The 22,665-nt window shown below is 49.8% G+C and overlaps 1 protein-coding gene across 1 annotated transcript in view; it reads right to left on the reverse strand.

Annotated features, from left to right (window-relative positions):
• LOC135905702 (uncharacterized) overlaps window positions 1-22,665 on the reverse strand; it is a 44,493-nt gene that overhangs the window by 9,514 nt on the left and 12,314 nt on the right. Inside the window, exon 2 of the mRNA XM_065436683.1 lies at window positions 267-627. Within this exon, the coding sequence (XP_065292755.1) occupies window positions 267-594 (328 nt within the window). The 5' untranslated portion in view covers window positions 595-627. The remainder of the gene's footprint in view (window positions 1-266; window positions 628-22,665) is intronic.

The following is a 22,665-nucleotide window of genomic DNA, read 5'->3' on the forward strand; positions in this document are numbered from 1 at the left end:
TAAACAATTCCGCAACTATGAGGCAACTATGGGGCAATCAACTATTCCGCGACTATGTACGGATAGGGGGCTTTGTCAGGCAGTTCCTACATCCCTTCATCCCTACATCCCTTTAGTCCCTACATCCCAGACAATCTATTGTCTAAATAACGCATTCAAACAAACAAACAAGCAAAAAACCGTGCACACCCTTAAGGGTAAAATAATATTTTACTGTGTGCACCGACCAGGCGGTGATTGGCCAGAGTTCTTGCGTTATAACTCACGGTTGTTGCTTCCAGCGTGGACCGAGGGCAACGAGTAACTCGTCGCGTGATTCTTGAGGTAGCTGGACGGCGACGCGGTCGTCGAGGAGGGAGGCGCCGACGACGGCAGGAAGCTGCTGGTGATGGGGAAGCTCCAGGAGGCGGAAGAGACGCCCACTTTGGCGGGGGTGCCGCTTCCGGTGTTGTTACTGTGCCGCGAGCCCGGGCTCAGAGATCGGGACGTTGCCAGGAGGCCCACCATGGCGGAGGAGGAGCCGCCGGACGCCAGCGTCCAGCAGCAGCAGGTACCCAGGAAGATGAGCGAGGGAGCCCGGAGTGAGGCCGCCATGATTAAAACGAATGGTGCGCGAGCTGGTGGTGACTGAAAGAGAGATGACGAGAGAGAACTGTTTGTAGAGTGCTGCGGCGTTTCCCGCGTATTTTCTGCCACCCTTGCTCACAAAAGAATCAGAATGTTCGTAATTTTTCTCCCGGAGGAACGGAAAAAAAATGTTAATTCAGCTCAGACGGCTAAACATTGACGGCGACAGCCAGGTCAAGAGAGAGGGAGAGAGACTAGGAGATTAAAAACATAGGGATTAACGGGATTAACTGTCCTGTCGGCTATTCTAGCTGCACCGGTGGATGGGGAAAGGGTGAAAGTTCGAGAAAAGAGAACACACTCGGAGAATTTGTCCGTACAAACACAGGGAGGTCATTTGGAAGCTGTTATAGTTTTCAGGCTGTCCCGATGTTAAAAGACGCACTATAGCGCTTTTATAGTGACTCGGGCTGACAGCGACTGTGACCAGGGTTCAGGAATCCTGTTTCCCATAGGGCCCGGGACGGTTGTCAAGCTTATCGAGCGTGGCGCAGGAGATCTGTCTTCGTTTCGGCGCACAAAGACAGATTTATTTAGCGTTGCAACGATTGAACTCCTTGGACGGCGTCCCAACTGCACGCGGGTGTAACATGATGGTGCGATGCAGCACGCGAGGCCACTCTTGCTGTGCAGAAGAAACAGCGCCCCGGCAGATAGCAGGCGTCTCACAACGCTGGCGGGCGATGAAGGGCGCCGCCCGTGGCGCTGCAGGCGTCGCATCTAGGCGGTGCACGAGGCGAGACCGACGGGAAACCGTGGGCGTTATAGTCAGTGCCCAGTGAAATATTAGATAACGTTAGCTTGACGTTTACTTCCCGTACAGCTCAGGCCACTGACGCGGCAGCTCAGCCGGGTCGCGGGTGTACGCATGGTGGCCGGCGCACAATGCTCGCGGCCATAGAGTTTCTCACTATAACACCTAGAGGGTAATCTGGCGCCACCGTCTATGGGAGTTTCTTAACCACACCGCGCCGTCGTGGGAATGACGGTATATGTGTCTGCGAGGCTCGTGTTGGCTGGTGTTGTAAGAGGCTTCGTCTAAAACGTGGATATGGCTACGTAAATAACGTGTTCTCAAAGTAAAACCTTCATGAAACGTTTCCATTCACGCATATTACATCTTTACTCACCCGCAATGCATGACCAAGCGAAGAAAAGCAAGAACAGACGACAAACTGTTTCAAAGCGAGTGCGAACCTTGTCGTCTGTCCTCCAACTTTAGCGTCCCGCTGATACTTTTATGCGAAGCATATTACGAGAGCTCAACCCAGCTCCTCAGGCGCGGCGGTGTCGCCATGAAACCACGTGACACCGTGACGTCACGACAGAGGAGAAGTGGCTTTGGCTCAACTCTTGCAAGACGGGCTGGGTGGGAATCGAACCAGGGTCTCCGGAGTGTGGGACGGAGACGCTACCACTGAGCCACGAGTACGATGCTTCAAAGCGGTACAAAAGCGCCTCTAGTGAATGCGGTGTTGCCTTAGAAACGAGCTGTTTCTAAGGCGTGCGTCTCTTGCTCAGGCGCACATTTCGTTGCCGCGCCAAACGCTGCTTTGCTCGACGCTCACCGCGTCCAATGCGGGGCGCGTAGTCGCTGCCCTGTAGCCCATTGTCTTACACCCCTTGGCGGGTCGACGGGAACGCTGTCGCGTTCCACTCTTGAAGGCGAAGCAGTAATGCATGAGTTGTTTCTTCGTCTAGCCGAACCAAATATAGCCAAGCAACAGCAGTTCACCAGGCTAAACAGTGGTTCAACAACTAAAATAAAGGCTAGTATGCTTCGCATCCTGGGCTTAACCTTACCTAAGCCACAGCCATTTTTTACGTAACATGTTGTCGCGCACACAATAACAAGTTCTCATAGTTAAACAAAACATGTTTTCGCGTAATAATAAAGCTAAAACAGCTTTTCACGTGCTGTTCCAGTAGAAAATGAATTATTGTGACAGACGGAACGGTACTTGCCAAGCGCGCCTTCAAGGTGTCCTGTCTCTACGAGAACGATGCCAATCCGAATCCACAATATACCGGCATTCCCATGCACGCCACAGCGCAGCAGCGCCAGATTTCCCTCTAGGTGATGTAGTGAGAAGCTCTGTGCTCGCGACAGCAGCAACAGAAGACAGAACGCTGGCCTGGCATCGTCGCCGAGCCAATAGACCGTGCGTCCACTTCGCTTTGTCGTTTTCTTTTTTCTTTTCATTTGTTTTTTTTATGCGAAGCATATTACGAGAGCTCAACCCAGCTCCTCAGGCGCGGCGGTGTCGCCTTCAATACCACGTGACACCGTGACGTCACGATAGAGGAGAAACGGGGCTCCAACTCGCGCCGTCGCTCGCGCCGTCGCGGCGGTATATAAGCAGCTGCGCTTGCCTCTGCTAGACACTCACGAGGTGAGATGCCTCCTGGAGACAGAGCTGCTCGTTGGAATGAGAAGCGAAGGTTGCGGCGTGCTACAGAGACTGTTTCTAGGTGGCTTTGCTACGGCGCAGCGACTACGCGCCCCGCATCGGACGCGGTGAGCGTCGAGCAACGCAGTGTTCGGCGCGACAACGAAATGTGCGCCTGAGCAAGCGCCGCACGCCTGAGCCGACGCCGACGACACCGGCTTTTCTGCGACACGAGCTCCTTAACGCTGTCGCGTTAAAATAAAGGCTAGTATGCTTCGCATCCTGGGCTTAACCTTAGCTAAGCCACAGCCATTTTTTTTTTTTTTTTGCAGTCAGTCACACTCCGCGTCTCTGGAGACGCTCTATAGCCATTCGCGTTCTAGCCGCGCATGCGCCGTCGATAGCGGTACAGCACGACGACGACGGCGGCGGCGTCAGTGCGTTTCGAGCGTTCGTACAATTGCTATCCGAATAAAAATGGAAGGGAGCATGACGTCAGATAGCTAGCCTTGGCAAGACAACATGCTTCGATGCCGCCTTGCTTTCCTTTGGGCCCCATCTGCGCCTTTGCTCCAGGGAAATGGGACCTCCATGATCACCGGATTGTACAAAACGTTATTTGGTTTGTGGTAGCCCTCAATGATGCCCTCGTCACAATGGGTCCTATAGCTGGTGGCCATAAGCCTAAACTCGCCTCACACGCTCCACGCACTCTGCGGCTAGAAATTTCCACTTGCCTATAGCTGTCACGTGGTGAAGGCCCACTTCCAGCCAGCCTTTACAATTTTTTGTGTGGTTATGGCTTCAGAATTATCACGTGACGGTCCCTCCTAGTCTGTTTCTCCTTGCTCCATCGTTTTTCATAATTGCCAGATGTGGTAAAAGAGGACTATGTAAGTATGAGGGTTATGCTGCGAGTCTGTGTTCATAAAAGATTCCTGCAACAGTTAATATATGGAACTCTGGCGCCAGTTTCTACGGGAGCCGCCAACGTGTCACTGATATGCGGTACGTAGATTTGCCCAATTAACCTCGTCATTCTGCGTGGCTTCAAACGGTCTTGTAACTTTGCAAGTTGAACGTTTTTGCCAAAATATACCGTTGTCATTTCGCCTATTCCCTGAATTTATTGTCCCCAACAAATCTGGAAGAAGTTTTTGATGTTATTCGGTCTATACACAGCGGATCAACACCGGTCCAGATGGCTTACCAGTCGAATTTTACCGATCTTGCTGGGAGGAAGTAGGCACTGCCTTAGTGTCGCTCCTTAACGGCATTCTTGCACGGGAAGGTATTCCTAAATCGTTTAATCGGGGCCGCGTAATGCTCTTGCCAAAGCCTGACTCCAACCTTGCAGAACCCTCATCCTGGAGGCCTATAATGCTGCTCAACACAGACTATAAAATATTGACAACCCTTCTTGTAAATCGCATGAAAATGTTATTGCCGAAAATAGTCAGTGTACATCAGACATGTTCCGTGCCGGGTCGGAGTATATTTTCGTATCTCAACTTAACACGTGATATCATACAATACACAACAGCGCGTGAAGCTTCAGGAGCATTAGTAAGCTTGGACCAAGCCAAAGCGTTCGACCGCTTAGAACACCAGTACTTATTTGAGGTTTTACGATGCTATAACTTCCCTGACGAGTTTGTAGACATCCTGCGGATGTTGTATTCGCGAACAACAGCTGAGCTACTGCTTAACAGCATTTTAACACCTAGATTTGATGTGAAAGGCGAGTGCGGCAGGGTTGTCCTTTGTCACCCATATTGTTTGTGCTTGCGATTGACCCGTTGTTGAGGCGGTTTAGCGAGAGCCCGCTGATAAGAGGTCTTCCTATGCCGGGATCCGGGTGCATAAAGGTATCGGCGTATGCGGATAACATCACTTTGTTTTTACGGGATGGGGACAGTCTTGTAGAGGTATTTCGTATTTATAATCAATATGCTTCAATGTCAGGGGGCAATATAAATATGAGAAAATGTGAAGCATTAAATTTAGGTCGCGTCGAAATAACGCTACCAGGGGACATTAAACAGACCGAGCATATGCAAATACTAGGTATCAAATTTTGTACAAGTGGTGTTTCACATCACACGTGGTGAGACATTGTCAGTTCCATTAAAGAACAGTCAGAAGCAGTGACTGCGTCACCACAGCCGCTGGCAGAAAGGGCTTTCTTCATTAAGAACGTATTGTGCAGTAAATTGTGGTTTGCTGCAAGGGTAGCTCTCCCGCCGTCACCAACAGTACGAGTAGTAAACTCACTTATTTTCTCATGGTTCTGGTTAAACAAGTCGCAATACGTAGCGCAGCAATTTTTGCGTCTGCCAAAATCCAGCGGAGGATGGAGCTTGCCATGCATAGTTACATTCGGTAGGCTGTTGTGCACTAAGAGTACATGTGATCTACTTGATGATGACGAGTACCCTGGTAGGCCACTGCTCCTTTATTGGCTGGGCCATTACCGTCGAACGCTTATGCCGCAGAGTACAGGCAACTTGCTTCCGACGGCAGTAACGCCAGCACCGCAGTATGCGGCGGCTGCGCGCTTACAAAGCCAGCTTGTACAACTAAGAGTTACAAAGTGGCGTGCGACATCAGTTTCCAGGCTTTGTGAAATGTTGTGTGAGACAGCTGTACCTCCACGGACAGCTACTACACAAACATGGACAGCCGTGCTTTCACCTGATTTGCCCTCTCAAGTGAAGGATTTTCATTGGCGATATCAGTGGGGCATTCTACCTACAAGAGACATGCTTGAACGCTGGCATATGGTAGCGAATGATAAATGCATATATTGCGCACAAAGAGAGACCAACGCGCAGGTAGTAAAGGACTGCGTTGTAGCACACACCTTCTGGAAGCTAGTTGCAAGAATGTTCGGAATATCCATCGTGCGGCCACCACAGCGCCGAGATCGGTTTGCGAGTCTCGTCTACTACAGCGCTAGCTACATTTTGTGGTGCTTCCGCAACATCGCAGAACGATCTCGGCAGTCAAATAGAGCAATGTACCCCAGAATGAGGAAACTACGGGTGATAATATGGGGTCATCTTGAAGAACAGTTGTTCAAACTCGGTGAAGCCGAGTTTCTTCGCCGCTGGTCTACGCGGTACATAACCGTCTCCCGAGGCAAAGTCTTTCTACAGCCAGATTAATGCTCAATTCTGTTGCCTGAGTTCAGACTGTATCTGCATGTGCCCCGGGTACCTTCATAAATTCGAGGCTGACAATAATGCTTTTGCGTGGAGGCGGTAATGAGTTTTGTTGTTGTTGTTGCCGTTGTTGTTGTGTGTGGGCCACTGTTAAGTAGACACCATTTATGATTTCATTTGTTAATCTGTTTTGTTTACATCAAGTATGATGTATTACATGTGATGTACATTATATTGTACTTTTCGTTCATACCACAGTTGTAAGCGTGCCTACGGGTCAATAAATTTCCTTGTCAGCTATTATGCGTGCGCGTGGACGCGTACTGCATCGATGCGTTTAGAAAGATATATGGTTGCCTGGAGATTTAGAAAGATTAGGTGCAAATAAAGAAATCCACCAGAACGTCTCAAGGCTCAAGCCGCGCAAGCACGATGGTCAAGCATATCAATGTGCTATACCTATATCATTCGTTCCCATAGTCGAAGAATTGAATCGTGGCGCCAAAGTAATTTTTCTAGGAAACTCTGTTTGCATGTAACACGCATGCACAGACACGCACGCACTGGCGCGCGAACACACACACACACACACACACACACACACGCGCGCACACGCACACACACACACACACGCGCGCGCACACGCACACACACGCGCACACACACACGCGCGCGCACACACACGCGCGCGCACGCACACACACGTGCGCACACACACACGCGCGCACACACACGCGCGCACACACACGCGCGCACGCACACACGCGCGCACACACACACACACGCGCACACGCACACACGCGCGCACACGCACACACGCGCGCGCACACACACACGCGCGCGCACGCACACACGCGCGCACACGCACACACGCGCACACACACACACGCGCGCGCACACACACGCGCACACACACACACGCGCGCGCACACGCGCGCGCACGCACACACGCGCGCACACACACACACGCGCGCACACACACACACACGCGCACACACACACACGCGCGCACACACACACACACGCGCACACACACACACGCGCGCGCACACACGCGCGCGCACACACACGCGCGCGCACACGCACACACACGCGCACACGCACACACACGCGCACACGCACACACACGCGCGCGCACGCACACACACGCGCACGCACACACACGCGCGCGCACGCACACACACGCGCACACACACACACGCGCGCGCGCACACGCACACGCGCGCACACACACGCACACGCGCGCACACACACACGCGCGCGCACACGCGCGCGCACACACACGCGCGCACGCACACGCGCGCGCGCACACACACACATATACATGGAAGTTGCTCGGACCTCGTTTTCTTTGATAATAACAAACCACTTAACCAATGAGCAAGTACGCAAGTTTTGCAATAACGTCTTATCACTTCTAGCTGATACTGCGTGATTCTTCAGTGCACGTACCTTGAAACGTTTCATATGCGTGTGCAGTTGCGTGCGCGCGTGCTTATACGCATGGCGAGAGTGCGTGTTTATAGGCGCTTTCCGTTGTCGCATCTGCATTTCACTCGTCCGGCGACACCGCGTGCTCTAGTTGATTGATTCATTGGGTTTAACGTCTCAAAGAGGCATCACGGCTTTGGAAGACACCGCGTTGAGGGATCCCGCAAAAAGCAAAAAAAAAAATCCTGGCTCTCCCGTAATCGAGAATAGATATAAGCATGGAATGGCTACCGGCAAAGCAGAATGGTTGGAGATGATACTATAGCCACAATCTTAAAAAGGGTGCAGTTCATTTTCGCAACGGCACACCCAACCACTTCAATAAAACTTCGGTTGGGGCTAGTTACATAGTATTTTGGAGGGGAAAAATTCAGCGCGAAACCCTGGACAACCCACAAAGAAGAGACGAAACAAGCACTAGCGCTGAGTAACAACTAATTCATACTTATTACGACGACGCATATAGATACCCTTCACCATTGGATCACGCATGCGTGCGCAACCAAAGACACAGAAATTCATGTCACACTAAAGCCAGTTATCGAAGATGTGCGCGCAGGAAATTATATTCGGCTGAGTATATTCGGCTGAGGCGTACACGAAGGTATGACTGATACCGTCGTCTGCTTTTTCCTTTATGTGGAAAGCCTCCAAGACCAGCCGTGAATGTTCATTTGTGCTTGTATCCATGTATCTGCCTTTTGACGCCGTTATTAGAAATGGCATATAAAACTGGAGGACGCTTAAGCTTCGCCTTCAAGAGTGGAACGCGACAGCGTTCCCGTCGACCCGCCAAGGGATGTAATACAATGGGCTTCGGCGCAGCGACTACGCGCCCCGCATTGGACGCGGTGAGCGTCGAGCAACGCAGCGTTCGGCGCGGCAACGAAATGTGCGCCTGAGCAAGCGACGCACGCCTGAGCCTTAGAAGAGCTCGTTTCTAAGGCAACACCGCATTCACTAGAGGCGCGTTTGTACCGCTTTGAAGCGTGGAACTCGTGGCTCAGTCATAAAGAAAAAAAAACTCGTGGCTCAGTGGTAGCGCCTCCGTCTCACACTCCGGAGACCCTGGTTCGATTCCCACCCAGCCCATCTTGCAAGTTGTTTTTTATTCATGAAGGGCCTGCTGGGATTTATCGCTCACGGCCAACGCCGCCGACACCGACGCCGACGACACCGGCTTTTCTGCGACACGAGCTCCTTAACGCTGTCGCATTAAAACTTCAGGGTACTAGAAGTTACAGCTTGAGTGATATTGTGAACAAACATTAGGAAGAACTCGAAAGCAATATTTTTTTGTAACTTGTTTGAGAAGTATCTTGCGTACGTAATGCGGTCTTGTCTCGTCGCCCGGATGATCTCGTTTTGTTCCCGCAACTTGCCCGGATGTTCTCGTTTGAGTGCCCGGATAACGGCTCTGGCTCTTGGCTCAAGGTCGCCGACACCGGGAGCTAAAAGCATTTCGCGGTTAAAGCTTGAACGCGATCGCATTCAAAGATCCCTGAATGTTTCTCACGCTTCCCTGCAACTGCAACTTATGTAATTGTAATGTTTTCCTGGAAACGCTGGCTTCGAAAACTCACTAAGGCGAACTTTCTGGTTCTTTTTATTCCCCCCCCCCACGGCGGGCGCCGCCGCTGCCGCAGATGCGCGGAGGCGAGCGCCATCTGGATGGCATTGCAAGGAACCGAGTGGGGCGCGCCGCTCCTACTAAGACATGACCTCAAACGGCAGCTGGAAAAGGGGTTTGTGTGAATTCCCGCGTAACAGAATTACGTTTTCTCCTATATTCCAATTACAACCCGATGCTATCGTTTCTGTAGGTTGTGTATAAGCCGTACTTAACGAAATTTTCCGGTGCATTTTACTTTGAGAAATTCAGTTAGTTCAGAAACTCGTATACGCGCCACGCGGAGGGCCTGTATACGTGGTTCGGGATGCGTACTTTGGGACGATTTTTCTCTAACGGACAACGCCGCCGACGCCGACACCGGATTTTCTGCGACGCGGGACCTTTAACGCCATTGCGTTAAAATGTAAACTCTGTTTTTTGGGGAGCGGGAAATGACGTACGAAGGAGGCGCCCAAGACCAATGTTTGACAGGCACCTACAAGTCGCCCAAGGAGAAGTCATTTTGACCTTAGTCTAAGTGCACGAGCGTTCTTGCAGTCCACCTTCGCGGAAAAAGCGGGCCGCCGTGAATCGAAGCCCCCAACTTCGCGCTCAGTACACTCTTAAAACGGTTGCACCCTTTGGGGTGTATATTTGTCCCACAACAATAATCGTCATCTGCCTTGCTTGCGTTTCCTTTCCTGAAAACTCGGCGCTCGCTACTTTCCTGTCGAGAATGCTGCGTCACACAGATAAGGCGCATGCCGTTCGTGAAAGGAGAGTACCGGGCTCGCAGCGTTAAAGAAAGGAAACGCGGGCAGCACGGATGACGATTATTGTTGTGGGACAAGATACGCCCCAAAGGGTGTAAATTTTTCTAAGAGTGCACACTCTAGAAACAGTTGCACCCTTTGGGGTGTTTTTTTTTGTCCCACAACGATAATCGTCATCTGTCTTGCCCGCGTTTCCTTTCTTTAACGCTGCGAGCCCGGTATACTTCCCAGTCACGAACGGCATGCGCGTTATCAGTGTGGCGCAGCATTCTCGACAGGAAAGTAGCGAGCGCCGAGTTTCCAAGAAAGGAAACGCAAGCAAGGCAGATGACGATTATTGTTATGGGACAAAATATACACCCCAAAGGGTGCAAACAGTTTTTAGAGTGTAGCAGCACGCCATATAGGTTCCTACGGAACCCGCCGCGATGGGGGTGTGCGCAATTAGAGAGTGTCAGTATAGGGGACGCAAGCGGCTCGCGTGTGCAAGAACGCGGGGCGACGGTACTGCGCATGCGCAGACCACTACGTCCGGATCTGCGCATGCGCAGTACCCTCGCCCCTAGTTCTCGCGTACGCAAGCCGCTTGCGTCCCCTAAAGTGAAACTCTCTATTGACGGCTTGCAGAATCGTGCGCGTCCTCTTACGTGCAGTGGCGGTACTACAGAATTTGGTCGGAAAACGGGGCCCCGATTTTGACCGCTTCTCGGCGAATTAAGTTCGAGTGCTTGCGCAAGTCAAGTGTTTTTGCTTTGCTTATGTAAATACTAGGGTTCTTATAAAATAAAAGTTACGTGTTCCAGACAGAAGCGTTATCTTTCGCTGAGTATTGATGACGTGATCTACAATAAAATTCGCTGAGACGCTTACAGTTCATCCTAAAACCAGTAACACCAAGACACACGTCGACCATGTATCTGAGGCAAAATCGGCCGTCGTAAGGAACTTTGGTTGAACAATTATGTATTTTTTGCTAGTTGAAATGGCTTATTGCTCTGGGCTTGCACTTCCACGGGGAACGTAAAGGTCATAAATGAAGTTGACCTCTTTTTGTACAAGGCTTCGCAAAACGCACCAACGCGAGACACAAATATAGATTCTAACAATGCATTGATCGCGCGCGCACTCTCACTTGCACTTTCTGGCACGAAAGTATTCGCGAGACTTAATTGCGAACACGTGCTCGCGCAAGAAGCGAAACGAAACGCGCGGGGTCATCTCGTACTTGAGGAGCGTTATCACTCAATGAAAAAAATACTAAATGAAAAGAAAATTAACAAGTCGAGTATTATAGAGCGCAAGGCACAATTTCCGTTAGTGCTCGCGCTTGAAGCGCCGGATTTCGCGGCGGTCGCCGCACAGAAGGGGATGGGCGACCGAGCAAGCGGGCCAAGGGTAGCAGACGACGCCGAAGCAGACGACGCCGAAGCAGACGACGACAACGCTGCGGCAGCCACACAAAACGACGCTAAGATGATGCAGCGTCGCACTCACGCACGTAAAAGTAAAAAAAAAGAAGAAGAACCACATGCGCGGAAAGACGAAGCCACGGTGCCAAGTAGCGCGGAACGCCGGCGCGCGCCAGCGACCTTAACCGCGACGTCGTTCGCGTGACCGGACGCGCCACAGCGCTGGGCGACGCGTCGAGCGAAAGGGCGGGAGCGGGAGAGCGACCACGCCCGAGCGACAGTGACCCAGTGGCCTCCCCCCCCGGGCCCGGCCCCGGTGCCGGCGCCATTGCTGTTGCTGCTTGCTTGCTGCTTGCTGCTGCTGCTCGGGCTCAAACCTGCCGTCTGTCCCCTCCGCACGTGGTCCGGACCGCTTGTTCTCGTTTTGCTTTTGCGTATGGCTTATTTATGCTTCTTTTGTATTGCGACGTTGTTCTCTGCCGTCGCCGGCGATGGGTTACGCGGTGCGTGCGCTGGCAATTACTTTGACAGCTGAGCGGCCCGGAATATACGGTGCGGAAGACGCGTGGTTGCGCGCATTTGTGTGTGTTTGGTTAAACGCGTTTATATATATACTTTGAGTTCGCCAATCACAACTCGCGCACTCCCCACTCTTTCTAAATACGTTCGTTTTCGATGCAGAGGCGTTCTTTATGGATACGATACTGCGGCGACGTAGCCCCTGCGCCAAATAACAAGTGACCGCACTGTGGTTTTTTATGTGCGTGCGTTTGAATCCGTCGTACTAAATACACACTTGGTAAAGATAAATTACGGCAAAGCCCGCTGAAAAAGAAAGGGCAGAAGGCGAAATGATCATTAGCTACAGTTTGTGCGTCCACCAACTCCCACTCGGAAATCCGATGGTCAAGTAATAGGTATACGCTTTATTTACAGCGTTATGCTGGCGTCGTGATTGGCTTGGATATGTGTCCGTTGAATTGTCGCCGCCGGTGTCTGCCGTCAATTGTTGCGCACGTTCTTGTTAAAATGAGTAATCACGTGAAATTTCCTCCACCTCATTTTTTTGTGTGTCCGCTTTAAAATGAAAGTTCTAGGCCACGAGAGAGAGGAAGGAAGCCAGAAGAGGAAAGGCAGGGAGGTAAACCAGACGAGCGTCCGGTTTGCTATCCTACACTGAATGTAATGAAAGGGGTGGAATAGAGAGATGAAAAGAGGGTGCACATAGGGAGGGGTGCAAGCAGGAGGGTGCACACACGGGAACTATATAAACGGCCACTCAGACCGGTGCACTTCAACGAGTTCACCGGTGCATGCCCGAATAACTTATTGTGCCACTGACGGGATGCGGCCACGGTCCGAGTATCTTTGGCTCCGAAAATGGTTTCGTGTCCAGTCGGTTTCAATTTGTCCGGAGAGAGACAAAGAGGCGTTGGGACGTTGCATCGAGGACAGATGCACTGGTACCCAATGGTTTCCGCGTACCCACGGGAGTCGTACACGTTAGGCTATATCGGGCATGCCAAGACGAAAACACTGATAACCTGTCGTAATTTCCGCACCGAGCGATGGATGGTATAGAGCAGTGTTGCATCCCCGCGGGAGAGGCACTTGCCGCCGCAACAAAGGGTACAGAGTATTATACGTCGGCGGCAATTAGAGACGCTCGGAGAGCTCCGGAAAGATTGTGTCGTGCGAGTGAGGAAACGAATTTCTCTTGCAGCGTCCGCCCTCGCCTCGCAGTGGAATTTAAATAGTCTGGATGCCTTCTTGGACACACCGGGAAGCTTTGTCGGTGAGGTGGTTACCGACACATGCCGCAATGAACCGGAAGCAAGAGCAAGATGATATCGTAACTTTTTTCCAGAGCATGATGGTTCGTTTCTATTAATTTATTCCGGGTATACTGTGCTCGTGTGCACTGTCACGTGTAAAGCAGATTGGACACTCTGAAAAGTTCCTCTTGAATCGCAAAACACGGTCCCATTCCTCCGCTCGTTGGTCACGTGGCATAGATCAGAGCAGCAAGAGCGGCTGCTGAGTTGGTAGATAGGCTAGGTCGAACCAAATGAGCATGCACGCGGGCTTCGTACGTTTCGCGCGACGAGGGCCAGTTTCGTTTCTAATGACGTAGTGAAGTAGAAGGACGTAGAGTAACATAGTGACGTAGAGTAACATAGTGACGTTCCTTCGAAGTCCTCAGTCGCCAGCGGTTGTGTCGCGGGGGCGGATTTCTTAGACGCTTGCCGGTTTTGGCAGCGCAGCGGCAGGCATGGCCGGACTGGACTCTCCGCGCGCGCTACAAACACGCACAGAGTCCAATCTCCTTCCCCCAGAATCAATCTTGATTGCCTCCTCGGGGAACTGTTGTTATTGTTTGTTCCTTTTTTTAGTTCTTTCCCCATTTCTTCCATTTTAGACTACATTATGCAGTGTGAAATCTCTCTGTTTAATATCTGAATGTACTGGAATCTTTGCCAAATAGTGTGCTACGCAAAAATGTCTGAAAAATGCATGGTCTATACTTATGCAACCACTCATATTTTTTTTTTGCTGTAACCTCTTCCTTTCTTTTGTACATTCATTGTACTTTTTATTAATTGCATATTTGCCTATTGGTGGTACTTTCCGATTTCTGTATTGACTTTTTGTATTGCTTTCCTGCTATGCGGAAAGCGGCTCTGGCGAGACAACTGTCTCATGTACATAAGCACTCACCACTTATCTTATCATCATCATTCATCCCAGTACTTTCACTCCCCTTCCCTTTTCCCCAGTGCAGAGTAGCGCACTAGCTCAGGTCGACCTCTCTGTCTTTCCTATCAATAAATTCTATTCATTCATTGCATATTCCTGCTATGCTCTCGGTTGAGAGCGGCAGTAGTAAAAAAAAAAATAAGTTATATATTTGTCCGCCACATTTTCAGGGTTGGAGTGGCGCACCGCTAAATATTTGCCGAAATCCAGTGGGGCTATACTAGTTCAGGTAGGAACAAATTAGGAAAACGTACTAAGCTTCAACAAAGGCACTTCCTCACCAGAACAGGAATTGTCCTTACTGGTGCAGAATTCTGCCGCTACGTCCCTCATGACTCCTGTAATTAACCCGTGGCCCTCAATTTCCAGCGGCTTAGGAGAGCCTGACAAAGGCGGTGGTGAGACCTGCGAGTGGCGGAGGGTTCTAAGAATCTCTGGACCAGAACAGGCCGCTACTGGAAACTTACCCTGGCAAGCTATAACACCTGAACTCTCTCGAGTGGGGCTATAGCTTAGCAGGACTCTTTGAGAAATTATCAGGCGTTGCCTGGGATATTATTGGCCTCAGTGTGTTTGGAAGAACTGGTGGGGCTCATACAGGGCGGACTAACGGTCACGTGTTCTGCTACAGAGGTTTTCCAGATAACAGAGGATTTGTAATCCGCGAGTACATGGCGGGCAATAATAATGATTAATTCTACAGCATTATTAGAAGGGTAGCAGTAGAATTATATTATGGGATTTTACGTGCCAAAACCACTTTCTGATTATGAGGCACGCCGTAGTGGAGGGCTCCGGAAATTTCGACCGCCTGGGGTTCTTTAACGTGCACCTAAATCTAAGCACACGGGTGTTTTCGCATTGCGCCCCCATCGAAATGCGGCCGCCGTGGCCGGGATTCGATCCAGCGACCTCGTGCTCAGCAGTCTAACACCATAGCCACTGAGCAACCACGGCGGGTTCGAGGGTAGCAGTCGTCGTTATAAAACTGAATAGGACGTATCGAATAAAGGTGGTGCAAGCCTACGCTCCAATCTCCAGTCATGATGATGAACAAACAGAACAGTTTTATGAAGATGTTAAATTATAAATAAGAAAGGTGCGAACTCGGGGTACTGTTGTCATGGGCGAATTCAATGCAAGAAGTGCGGATAAAGCAGGTTGGGGAACAAGCAATAGGCAACTACGGGCATTGATTCTCGGAACCAACATTTCGGTAGAGATGCTCGTAGAGGGAGAGAGAGAAAATAATGCAGAGAAAGGCAGGCAGGTTAACCTGAGGTAGTTCCGGTTGGCTACCCTGCGCAGGGGGAAGGGTTAAGGGAGATTCGCGGAAAGAAATAGGCTCTGAATAATGAATACCTCCTTCGGGAAGCGCAGCTACAGGAAGCGGACCTGGAAAAGTCCAAACGGAGATAGAGGAAATTAAATAGACTTCGAACCCTCTGCCGTACATAAAAGTGTTTTTCCGAGCGTGAAAGAAGCCCGCGAATACACGCCAAGTCCATCGAGCGGCCAGTCGTGCGGCAATTTTGTGTGTATTCGGGGGCTTCTTTCACGCTCGGAAAAACACTTACGTTGCACGCACTGAGCAACCGAAAGCTGTAGCGGGAGCTTTTCATGACGCCCTACAATTTTCTCACTGACACTTTTAATCTAATTATAATATTTGAGAAGTTGATTAACAAGGACTAATTATATAGTTAAATGGAATGCAAAAATTAATCTGAGTATCTCCACGCCGCGGCAGACAACGTTACCTTGGTTCTGTCCAGCTACGCGGCTTTTGCATATTTTAAATTTTGGTGCAAGACTACCCCTCCCGTTTTCCACGAAATATAATTATGCTGTGATCGACAGCTTTTTCAGGACACTGGGAAGCACAGCTGATGACGGCCATATCAGACGTCCTCAAACTTGGTTAACACACTTTTTTTTTAGAAAAGCCGTGTTTGATCGAACTAATTTAATTTAACTTCGCACATATATTTTCATACCGTGTCCATTTCAGCTAAATTTGGTCTCACTGGCAGTTGTAGTTCTGCCAAGGCAACGGGTTAAATGCTGCCCGGTTCGTTAGATACACAAATAACGCTGGTACACTTAAATACGTAATTCATTACCACAGCCTCAATTACCCACCCACTTTGAACTTTGCTTACACATTTTCCGTTACCTAGTCCTTACCGTCACAAAAAATCAAGTTGACTCGTTTAGTTAGTAGAGGACACCAGGCGAAACAAGTATACGTATCTCGCATTAACCCCTCCCCCCCCCCCCCCCCCAAAAAAAAAGAAGAGGGTTCGCTCATTATTCGTGACGCTCGTAAGTAAGCCTGAAACGTTGAAACTTGGGCGACACATTACACTTCAGCTGCGCCCGTCCCTTCTAAATACAATATTTGTGAAATGCAGCGTACTCTTGGGAATTCGGGAAACGTAGCAGATAACAGCAGCTTGACACTTCTGAACGCTTGCTTAAAAGTTTTTTTAAATTTTTAAATATTTTTTTGCGAAAGACATATTTGACGAATGCGCATTCAACACTGCACGCAAACTTAGCACAGCGTTCTCCACATGATAGCAAATTTGAACCACGGTTGTAATTGTAATTATGCCAGGGCAGCGGTATAAGATTTACGACGCTCGTTAAACACTCTAATAAATAACGCTCCGAGCCATTTGCATATATGTAATATATAGTCAAAAGCCGCGTTTAACGCACATATTTTGAGCGTTGCTTACACATTACACGTGTCGTGCCTCTAATGTTCTCCAAATATGAATAAAGGGCCCCGTTTACTTTACCGAAGACACCAGAGAAACAAACTGAGAGCCTCCTATGGCGAAGTAAAATAGGAAAACAAATGGGGGTTAATTAATTATTTACATTACATTTAAAATAAGTAAGTGAAAGTTTCGCAGCGCATTGCACTAAAAATTACCTATGTTTTTACGGAACTTGAAGTTCGTACCTCGTGCAATTGTTTTAGGTGTCTGGGAAACATTTGGAGTAACGGCATTAGAATAACACTATGGAACGCTAATTAAGTAACTTTCTACAAAGGCTGCAATGAACCCACAAAGCTGGAAAATTTATCACTCGCCACACAGAAAGAACACGATTCCTAGTTCAACGAAATGTAAGCGTGACTAACATACTTTACCGAGGAACCCAGGGAAAGCTACTAAATACCTTGTATAACGCATAAATGTTGGGAGAAAGCAAGAACTTAGTAAATATTTTCAAATCCATTTAAGTATCCTGCACAGTTCAAACTTTCGGTGTAGATCACCCAAAAAGTGATCCCCATTTCTTGAAAATCAGAAATTTCTACCTTCTCTGCTTCTGCCAGGGAGCGTGTGTTAGTGGAACATTTATGTTGGAACAGCCTAAAAATAAAATTAAGACCATGTCAGAAGTGACACATGCCGAGGAAAAAAATTCAAGGCAGTGCTGCAATGGTATTTTGTAATCGCTCCCCACGTTCGACTGTGTTCGTTTTCTTATTAAAGCATTAACACAAAACGAAAACAAGACACAAAAAAGCAGAAATACCGCGCAGGACAACCGCTCCCAAATGATTGGTCACCAGTTCACCCAACTGTCAACATTCCTGAAAATAGTTTTCACCAACACATCTTGGATAAGTGGTGATTACACACTAATATTCAACAGCATCTGGTATACAAGGTGTTTCACGTAATTTGAACTATAGGCCTACCAACCGGGTGGGCAGGAGGGAGCTGCCCCCCCCCCTTTCCCACTCGGTAATACGCCTGCGGTTCAAATTATGTGAAACAACCTGTACATATGTATACAATAGTGCCGCCATTTGACAATCCAACAATTTCGTGCCACGAAGCACGCCATCGTTGGACACGGCTAATTATAATACTTTATAATACATCGCAGTTTGATAAATATAGCAAGCTAACTTCATGTTTTCAGATACGATTAGGCGTTTTCAAAACAACTGGGCATGATGGATGCGAAGCGTGAAATTTGTTATGGCGGGAAATGCCCAGCCCCAGCCTTCTCTGCAATGCCAGCGTGTGTGGCACATCCTGTTCGTCGTCTGCTACAGCTCTTCGCGGCGAGACACGACAGGCAACCTTCACCGCCCAAACAGGGATACGTAATAAAAAAGAAGCAATACCTTCATGTAAGAACAAATAGAACTTAGCCCCTGCTTTGTTTTTTTTTATTTTACAGCGTGCAGCCACAAACGACAGCTTTCGAAATGGGGGGGGGAAGATGCCACACTGCCCCCCCCCCCGATAACTACACTCCTATGGCATTAAGTCCAACTTACCTGTACGAAAGTTGTGGGCGTGTACTGCTTCATTCACCATTGATAATGCAAAATAAGCTTGCTTCATAAAAATATTTTTTTTTGCCAGCTAAGGTTACTCGGTCACCTAGTTCATGTTGCCTGTAGTCATGTTAAAGTACCGTAGACAGGAATGCCGCATCGACAGCGGTAACAAAACGCCGAAATCCAGCGAGCGAGCTACGCGACCAGCCCCATCAGCCGCTACCGCAGCGGCCACATTCCATGCTAAGTAATGATAATGATGATAGTAGTTTCCTTTTTTTTTTTTGACAGCGTCCTCCCTCCGTCGCAAACTTTAGTTCACGACGCCACCGCTACTCTTATTTTCGTTGCGCTGTAGAAGGTACAGTTTCCCCATCTCTAAGTGTATTATATATCTTCTGAGTAGACGCTGCGGGAGAGCTTCGCAGTCTCGCTCGTTCCACCACGTTAAGTTACTGGCATACACCACAGAACTGTCGTTTATACAGCCTCGACCCATCACTGAAACTTGAATTACTAGCAAATCTTTCACGACGCGACGCAACACTGCTGTGTCGGCTGTGGGTAGGAGTAACATTCACCAACTCCCACAGCTATCGTATTCGAATGGCGGACTCACCAATGTGCGCTGAGTGAAAGTGTGAAGAGACCATCCAGTCATCTTTTGTGCCACTGTTCTCGCTTTGATAACCAACGTGAGTCTCTCCTGTGTGCCTTGAATAGATTGGACGACAGACCATTTACAGAAGCAAAGATCTTGGGAGCCTGGCTTCACAGGTCATTAGCCCAGAAAGCAGTTCGAGCGCTTCTTCACTGCCTGAAGGCAACAGACTTGAGTGCCCAACTATAGACATTCTGCACCTAATTTAGTGCATGTGAAAATAGGTAAAGACTCATGTTTTCTCTCTCTCTCTCTCTTTCACTTCCATTCCCCTCCCCACGTGTTGGGTAGCGAACTGGACTCAGTCTGGTTAACCTCCCTGCCTTTCCTTCTTCCTTTCTCTCTTTGAGGTAACATAACCAAACACACACAAATATATAATATGCTGCGCATACAGTCAAGGCACATTCTACTATTTGGTGCCGTTGCCAGATGGGAAGTGGACTTGGCAGCGGTAGGCGCCGTAGCTTACATATACTCATCAACCCAGCATGATTCAATACATTGACCCCGGCTCGTCCTTCATGCCCGGGCTGACTGGGTGGGAGGCTTCGGTTCGGGCTTACGGTCCTTCCCGGGCGCGACTTTACAATTGCTAGTACGTACAGCGGGGCGTGGCACTTCGGAAGGCGCTGGACGTTTGTGCGCATGCGCGAGTAAAAGCGGGCGCGAGAAAGAAAATGTGGGGACCTTTGCTCCTTCAATATATGACTGTCTAGGCACTGCGGAGAAGTTTCTTTGTTCGCGTTGTATGTGTTTGTTCCTAGGCGTGCCGGCACTGCGGAGTGGGGTCGAGCTTGTTTGCGCTTCGATGCTGGCATACACCACAGAATTGTCCTTTATACAGCCTCGACCCATCACTGAAACTTAAATTACTAGCAAACCTTTCCCGACATGAGGCAACGCTGCTGTGTCGGCTGTGGGTAGGAGTAGCATTCACAAACTCCTACAGCTATCGTATTGGTGTGGCGGACTCACCAATGCGCGCTGAGTGCAAGTGTGAAGAGACCATCCAGTCATTTTTTGTGCCACTGTTCTCGCTTTGAGAACGCGCGGTGAGGCAGTGGGCCCGTACGCCCCATTTGGTGACCGCTGTGCCTGAAGGTACGTCGGACAGACTTTCTTGCGCCTGCAGCGCTAGTGCTGACTCAACCATGTCGGATTAAATATTTCTTGCCCCTTACGACGCTCTACCGCAAAAAAACTCACTGATTTTTTCGGGGGTGCAGTAGGGGCTGTCGTAGAGGCCTGTCCTGCTCTCCTGGTGCAGTATCTTCGCTCTTGGCAGGCTTGAACCCGCCACGGTTGCTTAGTGGCTGTGGTGTCGAGCTGCTAATTACGAGGTCGCGGGATCGAATCCCGGCCACGGCGGCCGCATTTCGATAGGGGCGAAATGCGAAAACACCCGTGGTACTTAGATTTAGGTGCTGTTACGATCGGCCTGCAGGGGAACTGAACTGCAAACCCGACGCCACCAGTTATAGCCAGTTATAGCCCGCTGCAGTTGTTTCGATCGACCTGCGGTGTTAGCCATCTTCGGAGAACCGACCTTCGAACCCTTCTCGGCCCGCTGCGATGTTTCCCTTTGTAAAGACAACAATGCGCCTCCTAGGACAGCCCGGCGGCGCCGGCGAGGCTAGCCACATTTGGCGGGCCGAGTATTGTTACTTGATTCGCTGTCGCCTTCACGGTCTACTTGGAGCAAGAGAACTCCTGGAAAAGGGCGTTTTGCGGTGCTTTCTCACGGGTCCCAAAAATCGTCACAATCACTGGACAGACGCGTCGTCTAACTGCGGGGTCAGCTCTGAAATCAAGAGGCGCCTGCTTGTGTCAAGCGTATCAACCCCCGTCTACGAGAACCCTCTCACCTCGGTGTGTTCAGTGAAACCAAAGTGTGGAAGTGAGTGTGTGAACCCTACCCCTCAAAGGCGGGTCGACTACGATGACTTTGGACGCTCCCATTGGACGAATGTTGAACAGCAGTTTTCCCCCACCTAGGGATCTAGGGAGGACAGAGGGTATTTAAGCAGCCGTTGTCGGCTGTTCGGTGTGCTTTCTTCATCAGTCATGCTAGACTGATGAAATGTAACGTTCTCCACCCTTCATGTAGACATTGTAAATAAACCCCATATTCCTCGTTCTCTATGAGGACAAGTTCCTCCCTTCAACAACGTCCTTAGCGTGGATGAGTCGGACGACGGCATGGGCCAGCTACCACTTATTTCATGCCCGACCCCAACTCTTACAGCGCACGTCAAAGAACCCCAGGTGGTCCAAATTTCTGGAGTCCCACACTACGGCGTGCCTCATAATCGGATCGTGGTTTTGGCACGTAAAGCCCCATAATTTAAGTTTTTTTTTTTCTAGGCCTTTCGTATGGTGCTGTCCGCGACTTTTCAGGAGCATATTTGAGTGGTCCCCTGTGAATGAACGCACAGCGCCTTAGCAACCGCGGTTGAACGCCACTGCCTAATGTCGCGCCGTGAGGATTATTGGCTTTGCGTTTCGCTCACGTTATGTCAGGTTAGCTTAGGTTTAGGTTACCTTAGGTTAGGTCAGCGAAAAAGGCGTTACGGTGGCGCGGCGTAGTCTCAGCGGTTACGCTGCGCGGATTTTTTTCTTTGCTTCTCGGCCACGTTTGCTTTGGTTAACGCTAGGTTTGGCTTAGTGTTTGAGGCGTCAGGGTAGCGTGACTTATCATAGTAGTTGCAGGTGCGTCGGGAGTCACCGGCGACCTTTCAATCACTTGCGTCCAACCACGGCTGTTAAGGCGCTAGATTTTCAATATATGTGGCCTGGGCTCTACTACGGTCCCTACTGCACTCACGGAAACATTTGTGACGTTATTTTCAAGGTGCATCGCCGTACGGCGCGAGAAAACTATGATCCGCCATGACTGACCTAGCACGAGCGCCGCAAGTGCGAGACAGTGTGTAAGACACAGCGGTCGCCAAATGAGGCGTCAGGGCCCGCTGATTCACCTATTTTACTGCGCCGGCAGCCAGCGTCCGAGGATAAACTCTACCCCACTCCGCCATGCCGGCACGCCTAGGGACAAACGCGTACAATACGCGCTAAGTAACCTCCACCATAGTGCCTACGCAGTCATATATTCAAGGATCTAAAGGCCCCAGATTTTCTCTCTTGCGCGCGCTCTTACTCGCGCCTGCACTGTAAAATAATTTACACCCTAAAAAGGGAAGAAAGGTGTAAATGTGTCTATAACTCACACCCTAAGGGTGTTATCTATATGTCGGATAACCTAAGGGTGTGAGTTATAGACACATTTACACCCCTTTTCACTTTTTTAGGGTGTAAATTATTTTACAGTGCGCGCACATCCGGCTGGCGAAATGAACGTCTCGTGGCGGCGTCTGCTCTCAATACAACGGCGCGGTAGGTTGTGGCGGGAAACAAGGGCATGTGAGCCGCGGCATGTAAGAACCGGATTGAGCATTGCACA

The sequence above is a fragment of the Dermacentor albipictus genome, chromosome 7, assembly GCF_038994185.2.
Source record: "Dermacentor albipictus isolate Rhodes 1998 colony chromosome 7, USDA_Dalb.pri_finalv2, whole genome shotgun sequence".
Lineage (NCBI taxonomy): Eukaryota > Metazoa > Arthropoda > Arachnida > Ixodida > Ixodidae > Dermacentor > Dermacentor albipictus.